The 16342-nt window shown below is 42.2% G+C and overlaps 1 protein-coding gene across 3 annotated transcripts in view; it reads left to right on the forward strand.

Moving 5' to 3' along the window:
• SOX5 (SRY-box transcription factor 5) overlaps positions 1 to 12395 on the forward strand; it is a 441228-nt gene extending 428833 nt beyond the window's left edge. For all 3 annotated transcript variants that reach the window (XM_086920362.1, XM_086920351.1, XM_086920354.1), the window contains 2 exons: positions 4779 to 4995; positions 11866 to 12395. In XM_086920362.1, the coding sequence (XP_086776488.1) occupies positions 4779 to 4995; positions 11866 to 12166 (518 nt within the window). In that variant the 3' untranslated portion in view covers positions 12167 to 12395. The remainder of the gene's footprint in view (positions 1 to 4778; positions 4996 to 11865) is intronic.
• The last annotated feature ends 3947 nt before the right edge of the window (positions 12396 to 16342 follow it).

The following is a 16342-nucleotide window of genomic DNA, read 5'->3' on the forward strand; positions in this document are numbered from 1 at the left end:
AGTAGTCTTCCATTTAAATCCATTTGGGTGCACCTCTCGCCTTGGGCCTTTTCAAACAAGGGATTAAGGGCGACCAGTTAATATGTGTAACCTGGTAGTTGCCCTGACATAATGTGATTAGTGTGATTTTTGTACAGAGTCCCTTAACCAGAATGGATTCCACAAATAAGTATTTCAGCAGTCAACAGTGTTTTTACCATTGTTAGTGCTTTTTTCATAGCCCATTGTATATTTAACAAATGCTATGAAAGCAAAGTCAGTGCCAACCAAAATATCGCATCACGAAACAGGCTAAGCCAGGTGTGACTGGAAGAATTGATTCAGCAATGTCTATTATTCAAACTTGTTGAACCAGAATAGAGACAAGTTCACTCTTCACTACCTCTGCTCTTTTTGCAGCAAGTGTTCCCTTCTTCAGAGATCATTCTGTCAGTTCACTGTTCGGAAAGAGCCGACTTTATCAAATATTGCCTAGTCGTTCTGGATGCTTGCTCTCTGGAAACCCCAAGCGCGGATTCTCTGAAGAAATCCTGGGGAGAAATCTATGATACTTATTCTGACTGGGATAGTATTTTCAATGACGGCACATATCGGGGTTACATTTTGCGTAAAATTGCTGTACAGACCCAAAGTTCTTTTGTGCACAAATGTTTACCAAGTAAAAACAACCAGAATTGGTGTGAGAGAAAAGTGACCGGGTTAAAGTTTTGTAGGTGGTAAATGGGGAGAACAATAGATACCACAGCTTTATCCCCATTTCAGACTGCAAAACTAGTAATGCTTAAACCAAACACATTGATAGAGATTATTTTTTTATATTATTAAATGATTTTATCAGGATACAGGGAATACGATCCATCTGTGTGTCTTATATCACAAAGGTTTTTCATTTTGTTGGGTCAAATCCATCACTTTGCTAACCTGTTGCTTCTTCTTCTGTCTTGGATTCCCACCAAGGTGCAGCTAATTGATTTTTCAGTAGCTGCTTGATAGATTTCTGTATATAATGCGCAAAAACTTTGTGCCCTCCTTGTGTTTCCACAGACCTCTACCCCACTCATCACGCTGCTGAAGGATATTTACCTGGCAGCCACATATTTCCTTGTCTCAGAATCCATCTCTCTGCCCCAGCCTCTGTAAAGATGCTTTGATTATATGTATTTTTCTAAAAGCATGACTTTGTCCTGTTCCAGTTTGTCATACCTGTACCCGGTCTCTAATTTCTCCGTTCTAGTTTTTGTACCTGCATCATGACAATTAGAAATGTTTTCCTTGGTTGGCTGCTGCCTTTGCTTCTCCCCCCCCCGTCTCACGGTTCGGGCCATTACATCTGAGAAACTTGTTTGAACTGCAACTACAGCTATTCAGAAATAGCACGAGTTTGTCTTTAACACATCTCAGCGCATCACTTCGAAACTGTAGTGTATTTGATTGAAATGAATTAAGTGCAATGTCGCTGTGAAAAGTAACATTTCAATGTTTTTATTTTGAGCCATGAGACTACATCAACACACATTAAACACATTTCTACCCGAGGCACTAAATGAATGTGAATGTGATAGTGGTTAACTTTTTACCCCAAAACCTCAATCCCATATGTTAATCTCTCTTAACATTACTGCTTTAACGGTTTGCCTATAACTATTGAAACCTTAACCATTCATATTTAGCTTGATTTCTAAACACATAAACATATACCCTTTACCCTTTCGGCTAACCTTTAATGCCATCCCGATTATACTTATACCCTAAGCCGTTGCTAATTCAACTCCTAACCCTATGTCCTTACCCCTGTAACCTATACCTTAATTCTTACTTCTATACCCAAAACCCTTAGCCCACACCTGTAACCTTGTTCTCAAAACTCCCATACCTTTTACCCCATACCATTAAACCCAACCTTGTACTCCTTAACCTCATAAATGTGAACTCTAAACTTGAATCCCTAACCATATCCCTATATTGTGTACTGTGCACCACAAATCGTTAACACTCTTCCCTTAATCACTAACCCATAACCTGAACCCTTGCCCCCCCAACTATTCCCCAAGTCATTAACCCTATACATTTAACCCTAGAGTCCCATTCCCATAACCTCTATTCCCTATATGTTCTACAGGATATCCTGTATCTTTAAACCCAAATGCGTAAAACCCTTCACCCTGTCCCTACACAAGGTTGCCTCCAGGCCTGTTTTAAAAAAATGAAAAAGAAAATCACCTTCAGTCACAATTGTATTCCCTTATCAGTACACACTTTGAACAGTAAATATAAGAAGAAATCACTTTAAAATGTGTTCTGAGGCTTCCAAAATGACCCCTGAATGATAATGAAACTAAACATAGATAAAAAGGACACGTTAGAAAATGAATATAGACGATTTTATGTAAAGGTCTGTGAGAGATCATGAATAAAGCTGGACATTGTAAATGGCCCCCCTATGAAAAGTCTTGACACTTTCCTACATTTGGCTCAATGTTCCTATTTCATACATTGTCTTCAAAGAGCAGGGTTTAATGCCTACAAATGTTTGGATGTGATGGATACCAACACACATTTTTGGGGCTGGGACTTATTTTCCATCATCTGACTTTGACCCAGACCAAGACAGAAAGAAAGGCCAAAAGAGAATGAAGGAAGGGGAGACAAAAATAACAAAACAGTGACAAAGGTAAGAAGCAGGGATTAAAAAGAACTTTCAAGAGTGGGATACAGAGACAGGAAATGTAGGATGGTGGTAACAGCGCTTCATTTGAGCTGGTGGTTTTCGGTGCTCAGCACAGCCACTTAAATGTAAGCACCGGCTCTTATGACAGTCTGCCACGTGGTGCTATCTGCCTAATTTGGGATGAGCACAACAGCAGCTGTTTTTTAATTGAGTATACATTAATAACTTACACCCAGGCCAATCCTTTATTTTTGGGTCCCTGAGATAGTATGGATTGTCACACTTGTTAGAGTGTGATGTTAGTAGTTGAGTTGGTATCAGGGCTGGACTGAGAATCAGAACCGGCCCTGACAAAGTGCTTGGCCGGCCCCCCTCTCCCCCTCCGGGAGGAGAGAGGAGGGGGGAGAGGTTCGACCGCACTCTGTGACGGGGCCGGTCTCGGCCGTTTTTGCAGCATAACGGCCCTGTAACAAAACCGGCCCCAGGGGCCCAAAACCGGCCCCCAACCATGCGGCCCACCGGGGGATTGCCCGGTGCCCTCATCGGCCAATCCGGGCCTGGTTGGTATTGTCATTGGCAGCACTGAAAGGGGCAATGAATGTTGCAGGCTGCAGTGGCCTCCTGACGAGGGCTCTGGCACTTACGTTTTTTACAAATCGAGCACTTGGTGGAAGTAAGTTCCATGAGATAGAATCAGTACTTTAACTGGGCCGGTACTGTCTGGTACTGAGTATCTGCACTTTTTTATTTTGAGAGGAAGAGTACCTGCACTTCTCAAGAGTAACAATACTTTTGATTGCAGAGTACCGGCACTTCTCAGAAACGAGCAGGTCCTCTAGTACAGGGTACCTGCATTTCTATTTTTCTATTTCAAGCATTGGGTGAATCCAGACTAGGCAGACTAACAGCACCTCCAGCATTGATCAGAGCTAGCAGTGATCTCGTAAAAAGAACTCTGGGCCGCTGGGCTTATATTGTTTTGCATAGCATAAGTACTAGCAAGCTGTCTTCTTCATCTCAACGGTATTTTCCTACATGGTCTTGAAGGTGGGCCCGCCATGTGAGCGTGTATGTTATGTTTACTGCTCAGTCATCCAAGAGTGACTCCCATGACAACAGAACTCCTGACATGTTTGGAAATACCAGAGGAAATCACCGTAATCGCAATAATAATGCGCTGCAAGAATTTCTGAGTTTAGAATTACATCCTTTGTTAATCTTTCTCTGATCAAGGGCATGTTTTGTTGTTTTGCAATTAGTCTAAATGGCTAACAAACCCTATCAAACATTCTAAATGTGTTTTCCATTGAGGACTGCATTTTATTTCTGTGCCTAGATCTGGCAATGAGCCAATCATTGCTTGTGTAACACCTTGCTCCAGTTTGAGAGACTGGGATTTGTATGTAAATAATGTTCGTTTTTAGACTAAAGTAGGCATTCTTTGTCACCCAAACAAGTAAATGTGAAACTCGTGCAATTGGCGAGTTTTGACCTAGAGAATGGGACGCGTGTGGCACCGTTCAGTACTGCTTTTGTTTGCCACATGGATACAACTCTATGTATTTCATTTATGAGGCACATTGGTGTAGGTTTGTGACGCAGCTGAGTGCCGTACAGTGGAAGGGGCGTAAGGAAGGCACAAGTCAAAACAATACACAGACAAACAGCAGTTCCTGTGATTTACCAAGGTATCCTGAGCTCACAGACCCAAATGCGCGGGCTGCAGCGCCACGGCATTTGTAATTCTACAGGATGACGCCAGAGGACGTTCAAGATGGCGCTCATGGAAGACATGTTCAATGTGTCAGTGGTCGGAGTGTTGGTCTATGCTGCAGAAGGATGATATGAACTGGTGGGCCCGGGCCATATGCGGGGCACTGGGCAGGATATGAAGGGTTCTCTTGTTTGTACCCTAACCTAGTCTGCCTGGGGTGCAAGGAAGGGCTCTCCTAGACTCACAGTATACAAGTAGAGAAACGTGCATTTTGAGCCACCCCTGCTCTGGTGTTCAAGTTTCTGAGCTTGCTTGTCGAGATGTATCATCTGTTGTACATTTCAGTAATAAGGCGCCTTGCATCACAACCGAGCCTGTCCCGTTTGTGTCTTACAGGCTCCCGCTGGAAGGCGATGACAAACCTAGAGAAGCAGCCGTACTATGAAGAACAAGCGCGGCTAAGCAAACAGCACCTGGAAAAGTACCCAGACTACAAGTACAAGCCCCGGCCCAAGCGCACGTGCCTCGTGGATGGCAAGAAGCTGCGGATTGGCGAGTACAAGGCAATCATGCGCAACAGACGGCAGGAGATGAGACAGTATTTCAACGTAGGGTAAGTGGTTTCAGTCACTTAATCGTTAGCATTCATTCTGATTTTAAGTAATAGGCGTTTGAAGTGCCCCGGCTTCAAAAGGTATGGATTCTGTCATTTGGAAGATTAACAACATACAGTTTTCGATGCTGCTCCTGATTGTGAGCTAAAAATACATAACAATATCATAGTGATCAAAGTGTATGACATTCATAAAACCAAATGCATTGATGAACTTGTAAATAAGTAAATCCAGAGGGCAACATTTTTAATAGCAGCCTATTGCTGGCAGTGGCCATCACCTGCACTGCTTGCTGACTACCAAAGCCAACTGTTCTTCATTTCCTCTCTTGCCACTTTCTTCCACCACTGTGCATTTCCAGTCCTTTTGTCTCACTATTGCATGTTCCTTTCCTCCCTGTTTTCAACCTCTGCCACTGTTTTCCTATCTTTCTCTTCCCTCCCTCCTTTACTAACCTTCTCTTTCTTAGCCCTGGTGTGCAAAACTGAGTACTGGTGTCATCGGTCTGCAACCACCAGCACAAATTAAGCACTGAGACGTGTTGCACTATTAACACTTTTGCAATGGATAATTTAAAAAGCAAGCATGTTACTTTCATACGATGGTGCCTTTTCCCTTTCTCCACCAGCAGCTCTAAAGAAACTATCACACAGCAGGATTAGGTTGCAGTAGCTCATGTCTTACATACTTCTGCCATCTAGTGGTTGGATCAGAAACGTGTACAACATGTGGGAAAACGAGCCTATGGGCGTCGTCTTGAAGGATGTATATCATGTAACCAGACACTTACTGGTGCTGACCATTATTCGGAACCCTCGCACGCTCCTTGATATGACGACAATATTTCATGGGGCACAGAGTTCTAGGTAGAGAATACCATCTACATGCTGTTGACTCGGGCAAAATGCCCTTAGCCTGTGAGGGATGATGCCTGTAATTTCTATGATTGGCAGTCCCATACCCTCCGATTCTTGTTCTCCATCTTGCTACTGAAGCACAGGACCACATTGTAAATATGTGGCCTTGTAAGTAGGTAAAAGCAACTATAGTGTTCTGTCCAGCACTCTGCCATTTACCTGCTCCAGGGCATCACAACGTAGTTTCTGGAAACCGTGCTCAACCAGACACCCTGCACCATACTGGTCTATAGACCGAATCTTATATGTAAAATGTTTCACTGCACTTCAGACTTAAGGCTGTGCTACATTAAAAAGCTAGAGTAAACAAAGAACCTATCCCTTTATATGGGGTACTCCGATGACCTGCCGCACTAACTTGTTTTGTCAGTCTTCCAAGACCAACTCTGACAAGACACTTTCAGATCCCAAGCGTTGCCTGCTGCTGACACGATTCTGTGCAGCAGGAGGCCATGGCTGAGCTCCATCTCTAGCCTGTCATAAGATGTCACTTGAGGATGCTGCTCCGAAATCACACCACAAAGTCATCTGTGCCGATTGTTGAAGGATTTAAAACATCAAACTTGACATTGCAAACCTGTAGTAGAGATGTTGAAGTCATGATACAAAAGTGCATAAGGAATCGGGCATGCCATCCTCTGAAACATTTTTAAGAATCATTGAAAGAAAGCATTGAGTGAAGGAGTTAAAGCTGTTAAGAGTATATATTGTTTTGGGAAGTAGGATTTAGAAGTGGGACTTCGGACACATGTATCAGAAAATGTAAGATAATAAAAACGCATAGCATAGTAAAAGAGAATTGCTCCTCGTAATGAGTACCATGTTTGCAATGTAATAACTGCAACCTCCTCGACGTTACAATAAAACACATTGGTCACTCTCAAACTAAAGTTTTTTCTAACCAAAAAAAGACTTTATTGCATGAAGACAAGTATGCTTTTGGTGCCCCATTAAGAGAGCAAATGGGACTTGTGTATGCTAGAATGCCCATGAAATGGAATGCAGTGTTCCAATTTCTACAGGATACTCAACACGAATTGATTAACTGCAGGTGTCATGTAAACAATACTGCATCATTAAACCTGTTCAATTTAAATTACTTTTTTGGATTACTTCTTTAGGTGTTTTCTCCCGTGCCCCTTCAGGTCACAAGCCTGCCCCATTACTTTTTTTGAACCAACAGCCAGTTTGGTCTAATGTGTTGGAACACAAAAGTTTACAGGCAACATTTTTATGCTTCAAATTGCATTAGCATAGTTCAACGCTACGCTTAGAAGCTAAACATAGAGAAACAATAATGTTTCCAGCCTAATTTAAAGGAAAAATTATAATGCTTTTATCGCCAGCTGTCTTTATTCAATCAATCAATCATCATTTGTAAAGCGCAACGCTGTCACATCGAGCGGTATTTGGGCGGGCGCTGTTTCTCCATCGAAGAGGCAGGTCTTAAGCCTCTTTCTGAAGCCTGCTAAGCGAGGGGGCTGTACGGATCTGGAGGGGGAGGACGCTCCAGGGCTTGTCTGCGATGTAGGAGAAAGAGCAGTCGCCTCTGCGGGTGCAGCGGATGCGGTGGTGTGTGCGAGGGTGCGTGAAGAGGAACGTAGATGTGTAGCAGGTTGGTGGAAGTTCAGTCAGTGGTTGAGGTAGGCAGGTTCTTGGTCATGGAGGGTTTTGTAGGCGTGCATGAGGATCTTGAACTGGCATCTTTTCTAGATGGGGAGCCAGTGGAGGTCTCACGGTGGGGGCGATGTGGGTTTGTTTGGGAAGGTTTGGGGAGGTCTGCCTAAGGCGTTCTGCATGGTCTGGAGTCTTCTGAGGAGCTGGATGGAGATGCTGGCATAGAGGGCATTCCCATAGTTGATGCGGCTGGTAATGAGGGACTGAGTAACAGACTTTCTGGTTTGGTTGGGATCAATCTGAAGATTCTGCAGAGCATGCAAATTACGTTAACCTGTTGTTTCATGGTCAGTTAGCTGTTGAGGATGATGCAGAGGTTGCTTGCATGGTCGGTTGGTGTGGATCAGAGTTCTGCAGGCCACTAGCTGTAGCTCCATGCGGAAAGATTCTTTCTGAAGATCCGTACTTCAGTTTTGTCGGAGTTCAGTTAGAGGCAGTTGTCTCTCATCCATTTGGCTACGTTGGTCATGTTGTTGCAGAAGTTGGTTTTGGGGTTTGGCAGGGTCCTTGGTGACTAAGAGGATCAGATGACTGTCGTCTGCATAGGAGATCCTGTTGTGTCCATGGGATCTGATGACGTCTGCGAGGGGGGTCATGTAGATGTTGAACAGGGTGGGGCTGAGGGATGATCCTGTGGTACACCGCATATGATGTCTTTGGCTACAGAGATGAATGGAGGCAGTCGGATGCTCCGTGTGTGTCTTGTGAGGAAGGAGGTGATCCACTTGAGGGTGTCTTGGCATATGACTATGTTGTAGAGTCTGTTGATGAGGGTGTTGTGGGAGATTGTGTTGAACACCATAGAGAGGTTGAGGAGGATTAGGGCCACAATTTCTCCACAGTCAAGGAGGGATGTATGACTAAACAACTACTGCCTAAACTACGACTTCCTGAACCACGAAAACTAAACAATGAGCAATGCTAAACCACTACTTTTTTTACAACGACTTCCGAAACCACAATAGTGCATTTACGGAATCCCCAGTATGCATTGTAAACATGATGTTTATTGTTGATACTGAGTTGGAAAATGATAATAAATTATTAGATAGAGGTGTAAATTTAGGCAGAACCACAGTTCCTAGTCTGATAAAGTTTACTCCAAGGTACAGTTAAACACACTTGTGTGATGTAAAAGAGTTCCTACCCGTCCGGAGCCTTGAACCAGAATGGTGTCTCACAGGGATTCCCCATATAACAATAGTAAAATGCATGGTTAGAGTCTTGAGAAATGATAATATATTTTATTTTATAGAAATGTCCACAAGGTGGAACCAGTGTTCCAAATTTACTCAAGTCCGCTCGCAAGATGCAGTAATGCATCACTGGTGCCCCTATGGAGCCCGGTACCTGAATAGTGCATCACAGGGATTCGCCATAAAACTTTAATGCAATACATTACATTTAAAAATTCCATACGTTCATAATCAAGAACCGTCTATTATCGTTGAAAAGTGGAGAGGGAGTGTCGTGAAGAACATAGCGAAAAATGGGTAATAGGCTCTGTCCTTACCGTGTTAGGCGCCTGTTGCTGCTGCCATGGCTGGCGTCTGGCCGTGTAGGGTTCACACCCTCACCAATTGTATCCCATTAACGTGTACCATCACGGCGTTTCAGGGTCATGGAATGGTCATTAAAGGCACATGTCCGAGATAAAAAATACAAAAACTTTATGGACACATTGTCCATTTATTTTCTTATTTGTCCTTTCTCTCTCGTGTCCCTATGGCACTCTGGTGAAATTATATTTTATTTTAATCTGTGTCATAATATCCCCATGTCCTTGGAATTGACATGGTTGAAAAATATGTGATCCAAATGTGTGATTTCGTCCAACGCTCGAATGGAAGAGTGACGTGAGCAGTCCGGAAGGGGGGTGGAGATTAATGTCAGGCCTTAGCAGCAGGTAGGGGGGAAGAGTGACGTGCAACTCATTGTACCACGGCCAGAGAATGGGGGTGGAAAGATGCCACGCATAGTTTTGCATTGCAGTACGGGAAAAGTCGTGGTTTAGTACTTTGTTGTTCAGGACTTCGCTGATCAGGATTTATCGTTGTTTGGAATTTGTTATTCAGGTACGTCGTAATTAAAACTTAGTTGTTTAGGATGTTTCCCATCAAGAAGTATTCTGATATCGTCTGCGGCAGCAATCAGCATGGTCTAAGTACTGTGGTTGGCATGAAATCCTGACTGAGAGGCGTCCAGTAGGTGGTTCTGTTCCAGGAATTTGGTGAACTGCTGTTCGTGCCTTTCTCAAGAACTTTGGCCGAGTAGGGGAGCAGTGAGATCAGACAATTTTTTAGATGAATGAGGTCAGCAGCGGCTTTCTTTAGGGGGGGTCTGACGTCTGCATGTTTCCATCTGTCTAGCAAGGTTGCTGTGAAGATGGAGGTGTTGAGGATACTGATTAGTTACGTGCTGATTGGGTTTCTTGCGAGGTTGTAGAGGTGGTGGGAGCAGGGATCGGTGGGCACCCTGGAGTGGATGGAAGACATGATGGCTGAAGTGGTCGGGTGGTGAGCTGTGATCAGGTGGTGATGTTTGGCTGTTGTTTGCTGGTTGATGGTGGCTGGTTGGATGTTGAAATTGTTGTATATGTTGGTGATCATGCTGTGGGAGTAGTATGAGAGGGTGTCACAGAGGTCTTGGGAGGGGTGGATGGTGTTCTCTATGGCTGTCGGGCTGGAGAATTCTATGACTTATTTTTAAGAGTTCCTTTGTGTGGTTGGCAGCGGAGTCTATGCAGATGGTGATGGGTCTTTTCTTAGCTTCTTTGATGTGCTGGTGATAGTCTGAAGGCTGGTTTGTTAGCGGCTCTGTCAGCGGGGCTTTTGTGACACAACTCTGTTGGTGCAGTAAGTGATCCAGGTGGCAAAGTTCGGGACGGTGTGGTCGAGATCTGTTGAGGCCTCGGATTGGAGGTGGCAAGGGTCTGTGACATCTGAGATTCAATGAGCCTGCTCTATCTGTGGTGGGGAGAGATCTGCTGCCTGGTGATGGTGTGCTGGGTGTCGGTGATGGTGAAGTGTATGATGGTTTGATCAGTCTAGGAGAGTTCTATGGTGTGGCTGAATTTGATTCTGCTGCTGGTGGTGAAGATGGGGATTGAGTGTGTGTTAGGTTTTGTGCATGGGTTTGGTGATCAGTTGGGTCAAGTTGAGGATCAAAAAACTGTTCTAAGTCCATCAGGTAATGCAAATTTAATTTATTTCGGCCCAAAGTTGTCAGAGGATACTGAGCATCAGAGGAAGAGTGATGTACTGCCTGCCTTAAAAATTTTCAAAATTCTTTTCATACAAAAAGCTTTATTTAGACTTTGGCAGACCGGCCACTCCATTAAAACATGACAGATATTCTATGTGCCATACTAGAAGTGCCATAGACTATATTCTATTTGTAATATGGCACATAGAATATTCCGTCACAATGGTGGTGATGTTCTATCTGCCAAACTGTAAATAATAATAATTAAAAAAAACGCTGATGGATACATTTGTTATTTAAAAAGAGTAAAGCTGTAACAGATCCCCTCCAAAGAGTTTCGACAAGGCGGTAATGGGTTAATGCATGAAGTTGTTTAATATCCTCAGTAAATCATATCACTACCAAGGCGTAACTGCACGGGCATGGTGTACTAGCTGCTGATCAGAGCCTTGAACTAAAAATGAAGGATTGTTTTCCTAAGAATAGAGTGCATGGGAAAGGTTTGAATCACTGAAGGCAGGTAACCCACAATTTGTGACCAAGCACAAAAATATATTTATTCCCTTCGAGACAGAGTGGATTAGTCTAGAGACTGTTCCCTTCTGATCTTTCGGAGCTGGTGATAGGTTTTATGTCAGAGGCCAGCCTAAGAATTTTTCGATGCAACAGGCACCCTGTGGTTTCAAGCATCAGTGGCATTACCTTATTGGCCCAAGACCCCAACCAATCAAACCGCTCAGTATTGTCTGCAGTTTTGCAGTTTCACTGTAGCCTTTTGGGCTGTTCTGCTTGTAATGTGTTGCTACTAAACATATCTTTAATGCTGTTCCTGAATTTGAGCTTGGTGTACCTGGGGTCTCGAGGAGATCCTCCTTGTAAGACTCCTTTTCGTAGAGTCCGAGAGCAGTGTTGAATACACCCCGTAGCTTCTAATGAATGGCGGTGTCTATGGCTTACCCACAGATATGAGGCAATGGGTTGTACGGTGTTAACTGCCCAAGGTTGATGAGCTCAGAAAAGTTGTATTTACTTCGCTGATGTCCTACTCTAAAGTTTATTTTTGTCTTGCAGGCAACAAGCACAGATTCCCATCAGCACAGCTGGAGTGGTTTATCCAGGAGCTATCGCCATGGCAGGGATGCCGTCGCCTCATCTGCCGTCGGAGCACTCAAGTGTTTCCAGTAGCCCCGAGCCAGGGATGCCCGTCATCCAGAGCACTTATGGAATCAAAACCGAGGAACCTCACATCAAAGAGGAGATGGAGAGGGCGGACATCAATGGAGCAATGTACGATGAGTACGATGAGGAAGATGACCCTGAGGTGGACTATGGCAGTGACAGTGAAAATCACATTGCAGGACAAGCAAACTGATGAGGGTCAACAATTAGAACCTTAGAGGACTTAACAAGCCCCAGCTGGCTCATCCTTACCAGTGGCCAAGCACATTAACGTTCTCATACACTGACTGTTACTTTAACTATTAGTCTTAACTAGATGGGACATCGGCTGACTAATAGACCTCAGTCTGCATCCAATGGCTAGAAAAGGAAAAAAAGCTTCATCAACAACAACAACAACAACAACAACAACACCACCACCACCAACAACAAAAGAATAAAATAAGCTATGGGTAAAATAATGCCAGTAAGTCAGCTGCTGCTCTCAAGCACTGAAGAATTTACCCTACAACCTGTTTTTTTTCAAATAAACTTCAATGGCTGTTTGTTCTACAATGTTCTAGAAATTCTCACTCAGGTACACAGTGCCAACAAGTGGCTTGTGAAAGTGTTTTGTTGTTTTTGTGCTACAGTTTAAAGACAAATACAATTTTTTTGGTAATGCACCTGACAGAAAAAAAACTAAAAGCATCCCTCTTCTGCTTACCTCCTCCTATACGTTTCTTTTTTCTGGGGGTGAGAGTATTGGGAATTATTTTTTGTCAAACCATCCAACAAGCAATTATGTTGTTCAGAAAGGACTGTTCTACGCCAATTGCACACTTCACTGCATCTCTTAGCAAGTGCCAAATTTGTACTGGAGTCTTGAAATAGTTCAGTTTTTTAACAATTGTTTTACTGGTCTGTCTTAACTTAGGGCAGTGTTATGTCTTAGACAATCCCTGAAAAAAATGATATACCAGCAGCTGGAAGATTTGACTATTTTTTGTAACAGAATCTGTAGGTGCAGTTCTCAGGTGAAAGAGAAAAAGTGAGAGAGGCATAAAGAACTAGATAATATTTTATGATCTTGAATCTGTGTGCGCGTGAGTATGTGTGTGTTATGGTACTAATGAAATATGATGGACCATTCGAAGTAAAACTATGCTCTGGGATGAAATCTCACATCCTGTAGCTGAATAGTCAGCAAGGAGCTTTTCATTTTTATTTGCACTTCAAATATTCTGTTCAATGTATAGTTGATAAAGTAAATAATCACAGTACAGTCTGGGCGACAGATGCTTTAATCCCGAGTGCAGTGCCGTGAGGTCTAGTGTACAGAGAAATGTCAGCATTCTGAACCAGAAAAAGTTTGGTGACTTTAGAATTTATCCAATTTATCCACAGTAATGCAGGTGGGGCATCGAATGTTTCACCCACCAAAATTAAAAGTTGTGGTCCTTGTTCATTTCACAGAAAAAATGCTTATTTCTAACAAGTTTTTTTTTTACCCAACATGAGACACACTTTTGTTTGAATGTATAAGACAAAGGCAACAGTTTGTAACCACCTCTTCACCCAAATGTCTCAGATAAAAAATGAATTAGGTTATTTTCCAAAGCTGTATTTGAGTATGAGAAACATCTCTTTGCACTCTAAATATCGTATATTGATATTTAGCTCAGTTCTATGTCTCTTAGAACTGATAAAATAAACAATCATCCCACATACCATGATCCCAACCCCAGATCCCTCTCTTATGCCCGATCATGGTACACTAAAAATGCAACAACAAAAAAATATTAGCTTCCCTGCAAAGCAACAGGCTAATCTGACGCAGTACAATGCTAGAGTTCTGCCAGCCTCCGGCCACATGTCGTCCTGCTCATAGCTATTGTGGGCCTCTCTACCATTCCTACTTTCTTTTGAAACGTCTTACCAATGTTTGATTATTCCTAGGTTGTTTCTCCGATAGAAGAAGCTTTGAGCCTCTGGGGAAAAAAGTGGATGAAGCCACTGAGTGGCACTTCAGCCTTGGCAAGGTCCATCTGCATTTCCCGCTTTAGTGCGGCTGTGCTTTCAGAAAGAACCATCCCCCTCTCCGCAGAAGAGGGGACAGGAGTAGCAACTAAGAAACATATTCAAAAGTTGGCCAAAAAAAATAAATATGAAGCTCTCATAGGCAGCTTGGATGTGTGAAGATTCTCCCCAGCATCATTTTTTTTGTTAAGTCTTACAACAACACTCAGAAAAAGAAAAATTTACTTCCCCATATTTCTTAATGAGTCCCTGATCATATCCTGCATGTCAGATTTATTTTTGTTTTGTTTCGTTTCCGTTTGTATTTGATGACTGTATTTTTCAGTTGAACTGCCTATTCTTGCTAATGTTGTAATAATTATAATAATAATAATAATATTAAGTATAATAATAATAATGGTCAGCTGTTCCCAGATTAGTAAGTTATGTATAATTTATTTTCTTTTTTGTTTCAATAGTATTTTATCCTGCTTTGATTTGGAAATGCAGCATGAGAAAGCTGTCTGATATTAAAATGTACTCTTTTTTTTCCATTTTGCAAATAAGTCATCCTTTTCCTTCTTCTCCCCATTGCCTCTCTTCCGGTGGGGCCCACTAATAATAAATGTCAACGCCTAATTGAAAGGATTGAATGAACTGAAGCATAGTCCTCAAATCTTAATCTCCCTTTGCATTCATTCTGATTATTTAAATGCCATGATTGTCTCGAGCCAATCTGTTTTTGAAGCACTCTTTTTGGAAAAGCGTAACAAAAGACAATTGTTTTATATCATTTTTCGTATGTAAAATGTGAAAACGGCAATTTTAGTTTTGGGTTTTTTAATTATTTTTTTATATTTGTTCTCAGTTGAGGTGAACAAAACATTTTTTGACTCTTGTGGGTTCCCTTCACATTTGCTGGAAACGTATTTTCTATCATGCTAAAATGCAATGTTTAATTCTATGACTTTGGGCTACAGGACTACTTTGTTTTAGCTCCAGGTTGGTGCCAGCAGTCAGGCTTATTCAGAGAAAACTGTAACAAAATATACAAGATTGTGTTCACTATGAACAGCAGATTGGGCAGTATTGTGTTATCTTTTTTTATATTTGGGTTTGTTTGAAACCAAGTAATAATAAAAGCTAATATAACTGCAGATATCTGGAAATCAGTACTGTGCCAGTTAATCCTAACTGAATTAATAATAGCATCTCTCTCCAGTACCAGAGATGTTCTGTATTTATATAAAATATAAAGCTGAAAATATGTGCAGCTGCATTGGTCTTAAACTCCTGAGTGGCATCAAACTAAGTCTTTTTCTTGTAGCAGAATGTTTGAAAGCACTAAAGTTCCTCCTCAAATAGAAGGACCCCAAAGTTTGTCAAGAGAAGAGGTTTTTAGTATTCTCATAACAGATAAAAGCAAATTCTCAACAAAAGGTCATCATTGATATCCTATATTTTTGGGAACCGTAAATAGGTTTTGTATTGACTTTAGTGCCTCAAAATTTTGCAAATGAAAGGTGTCATCTGCATTCTTTTCTGCAATGCACAATAGTGGAGGCAGTATTAGAGCCTTCGCTGAGCACTGCCAATGCCAGTTATGAAAGGGTACTGACCCTTTACGGTTTCAATTGGTTTGTAACATCAGTTTGTATTCTAAATTCAAGGTTCACACGCTCTACCGGCAGTCACCTTTCCGGTGTTAGGAATAACCCGTTGCATTTGTTTGTTGGCACGCATGGTAACATTACGGCCAATGTGAACTGCACCCTGAGGTAGAACCCCAAATGTACCATGGCTTATTTCATTTATCACTATCATGAGAAAGAGTCTTCTATTATATATAGCACTCTTCTTCCTGGAGTACCTAGGATAAGATTACCACATAATTTAGCACAACCTAAGTTGCATTTGCGACTCTTTGAGTAGTCTTGGAAGAGTTCTGTTCTTCCTAAGATAGAGATAACCAACGGGTCACGGGGAACACACCGCCTTTGTGATCAATGTCTTATCAAAACTGCTAGTGGGTGTACATCTTTGCTTCGAAAAGAAGAATCCCTTGAGAATCTTAATTATATATACCAAAATATATCTTTAATTTTACTTGAAAATGATATAATGGCCCCAGTATTTCGAGCGGAGCAAGCTTATTGGCAACAGTTGTCAAGTGCATGGTTGACTTCAAGCCATCTGAAAGCTGGAGCTGACCCTAACTTTGGATGTGTTTTCATGAGGTAGGACCAAAAGGAATGAGGTCATCAATATAGTATGTGTCAAGATTGTAGGAGTCCACCAGGATGAGCCTCAACAGGGGTAAGAACCACAAATTACCAGCTCCTTTTTGCAATGGTTTGATTATCGGACCTTT

Source organism: Lissotriton vulgaris, chromosome 1_1 (assembly GCF_964263255.1).
Source record: "Lissotriton vulgaris chromosome 1_1, aLisVul1.2, whole genome shotgun sequence".
In the NCBI taxonomy this organism is placed as follows: domain Eukaryota; kingdom Metazoa; phylum Chordata; class Amphibia; order Caudata; family Salamandridae; genus Lissotriton; species Lissotriton vulgaris.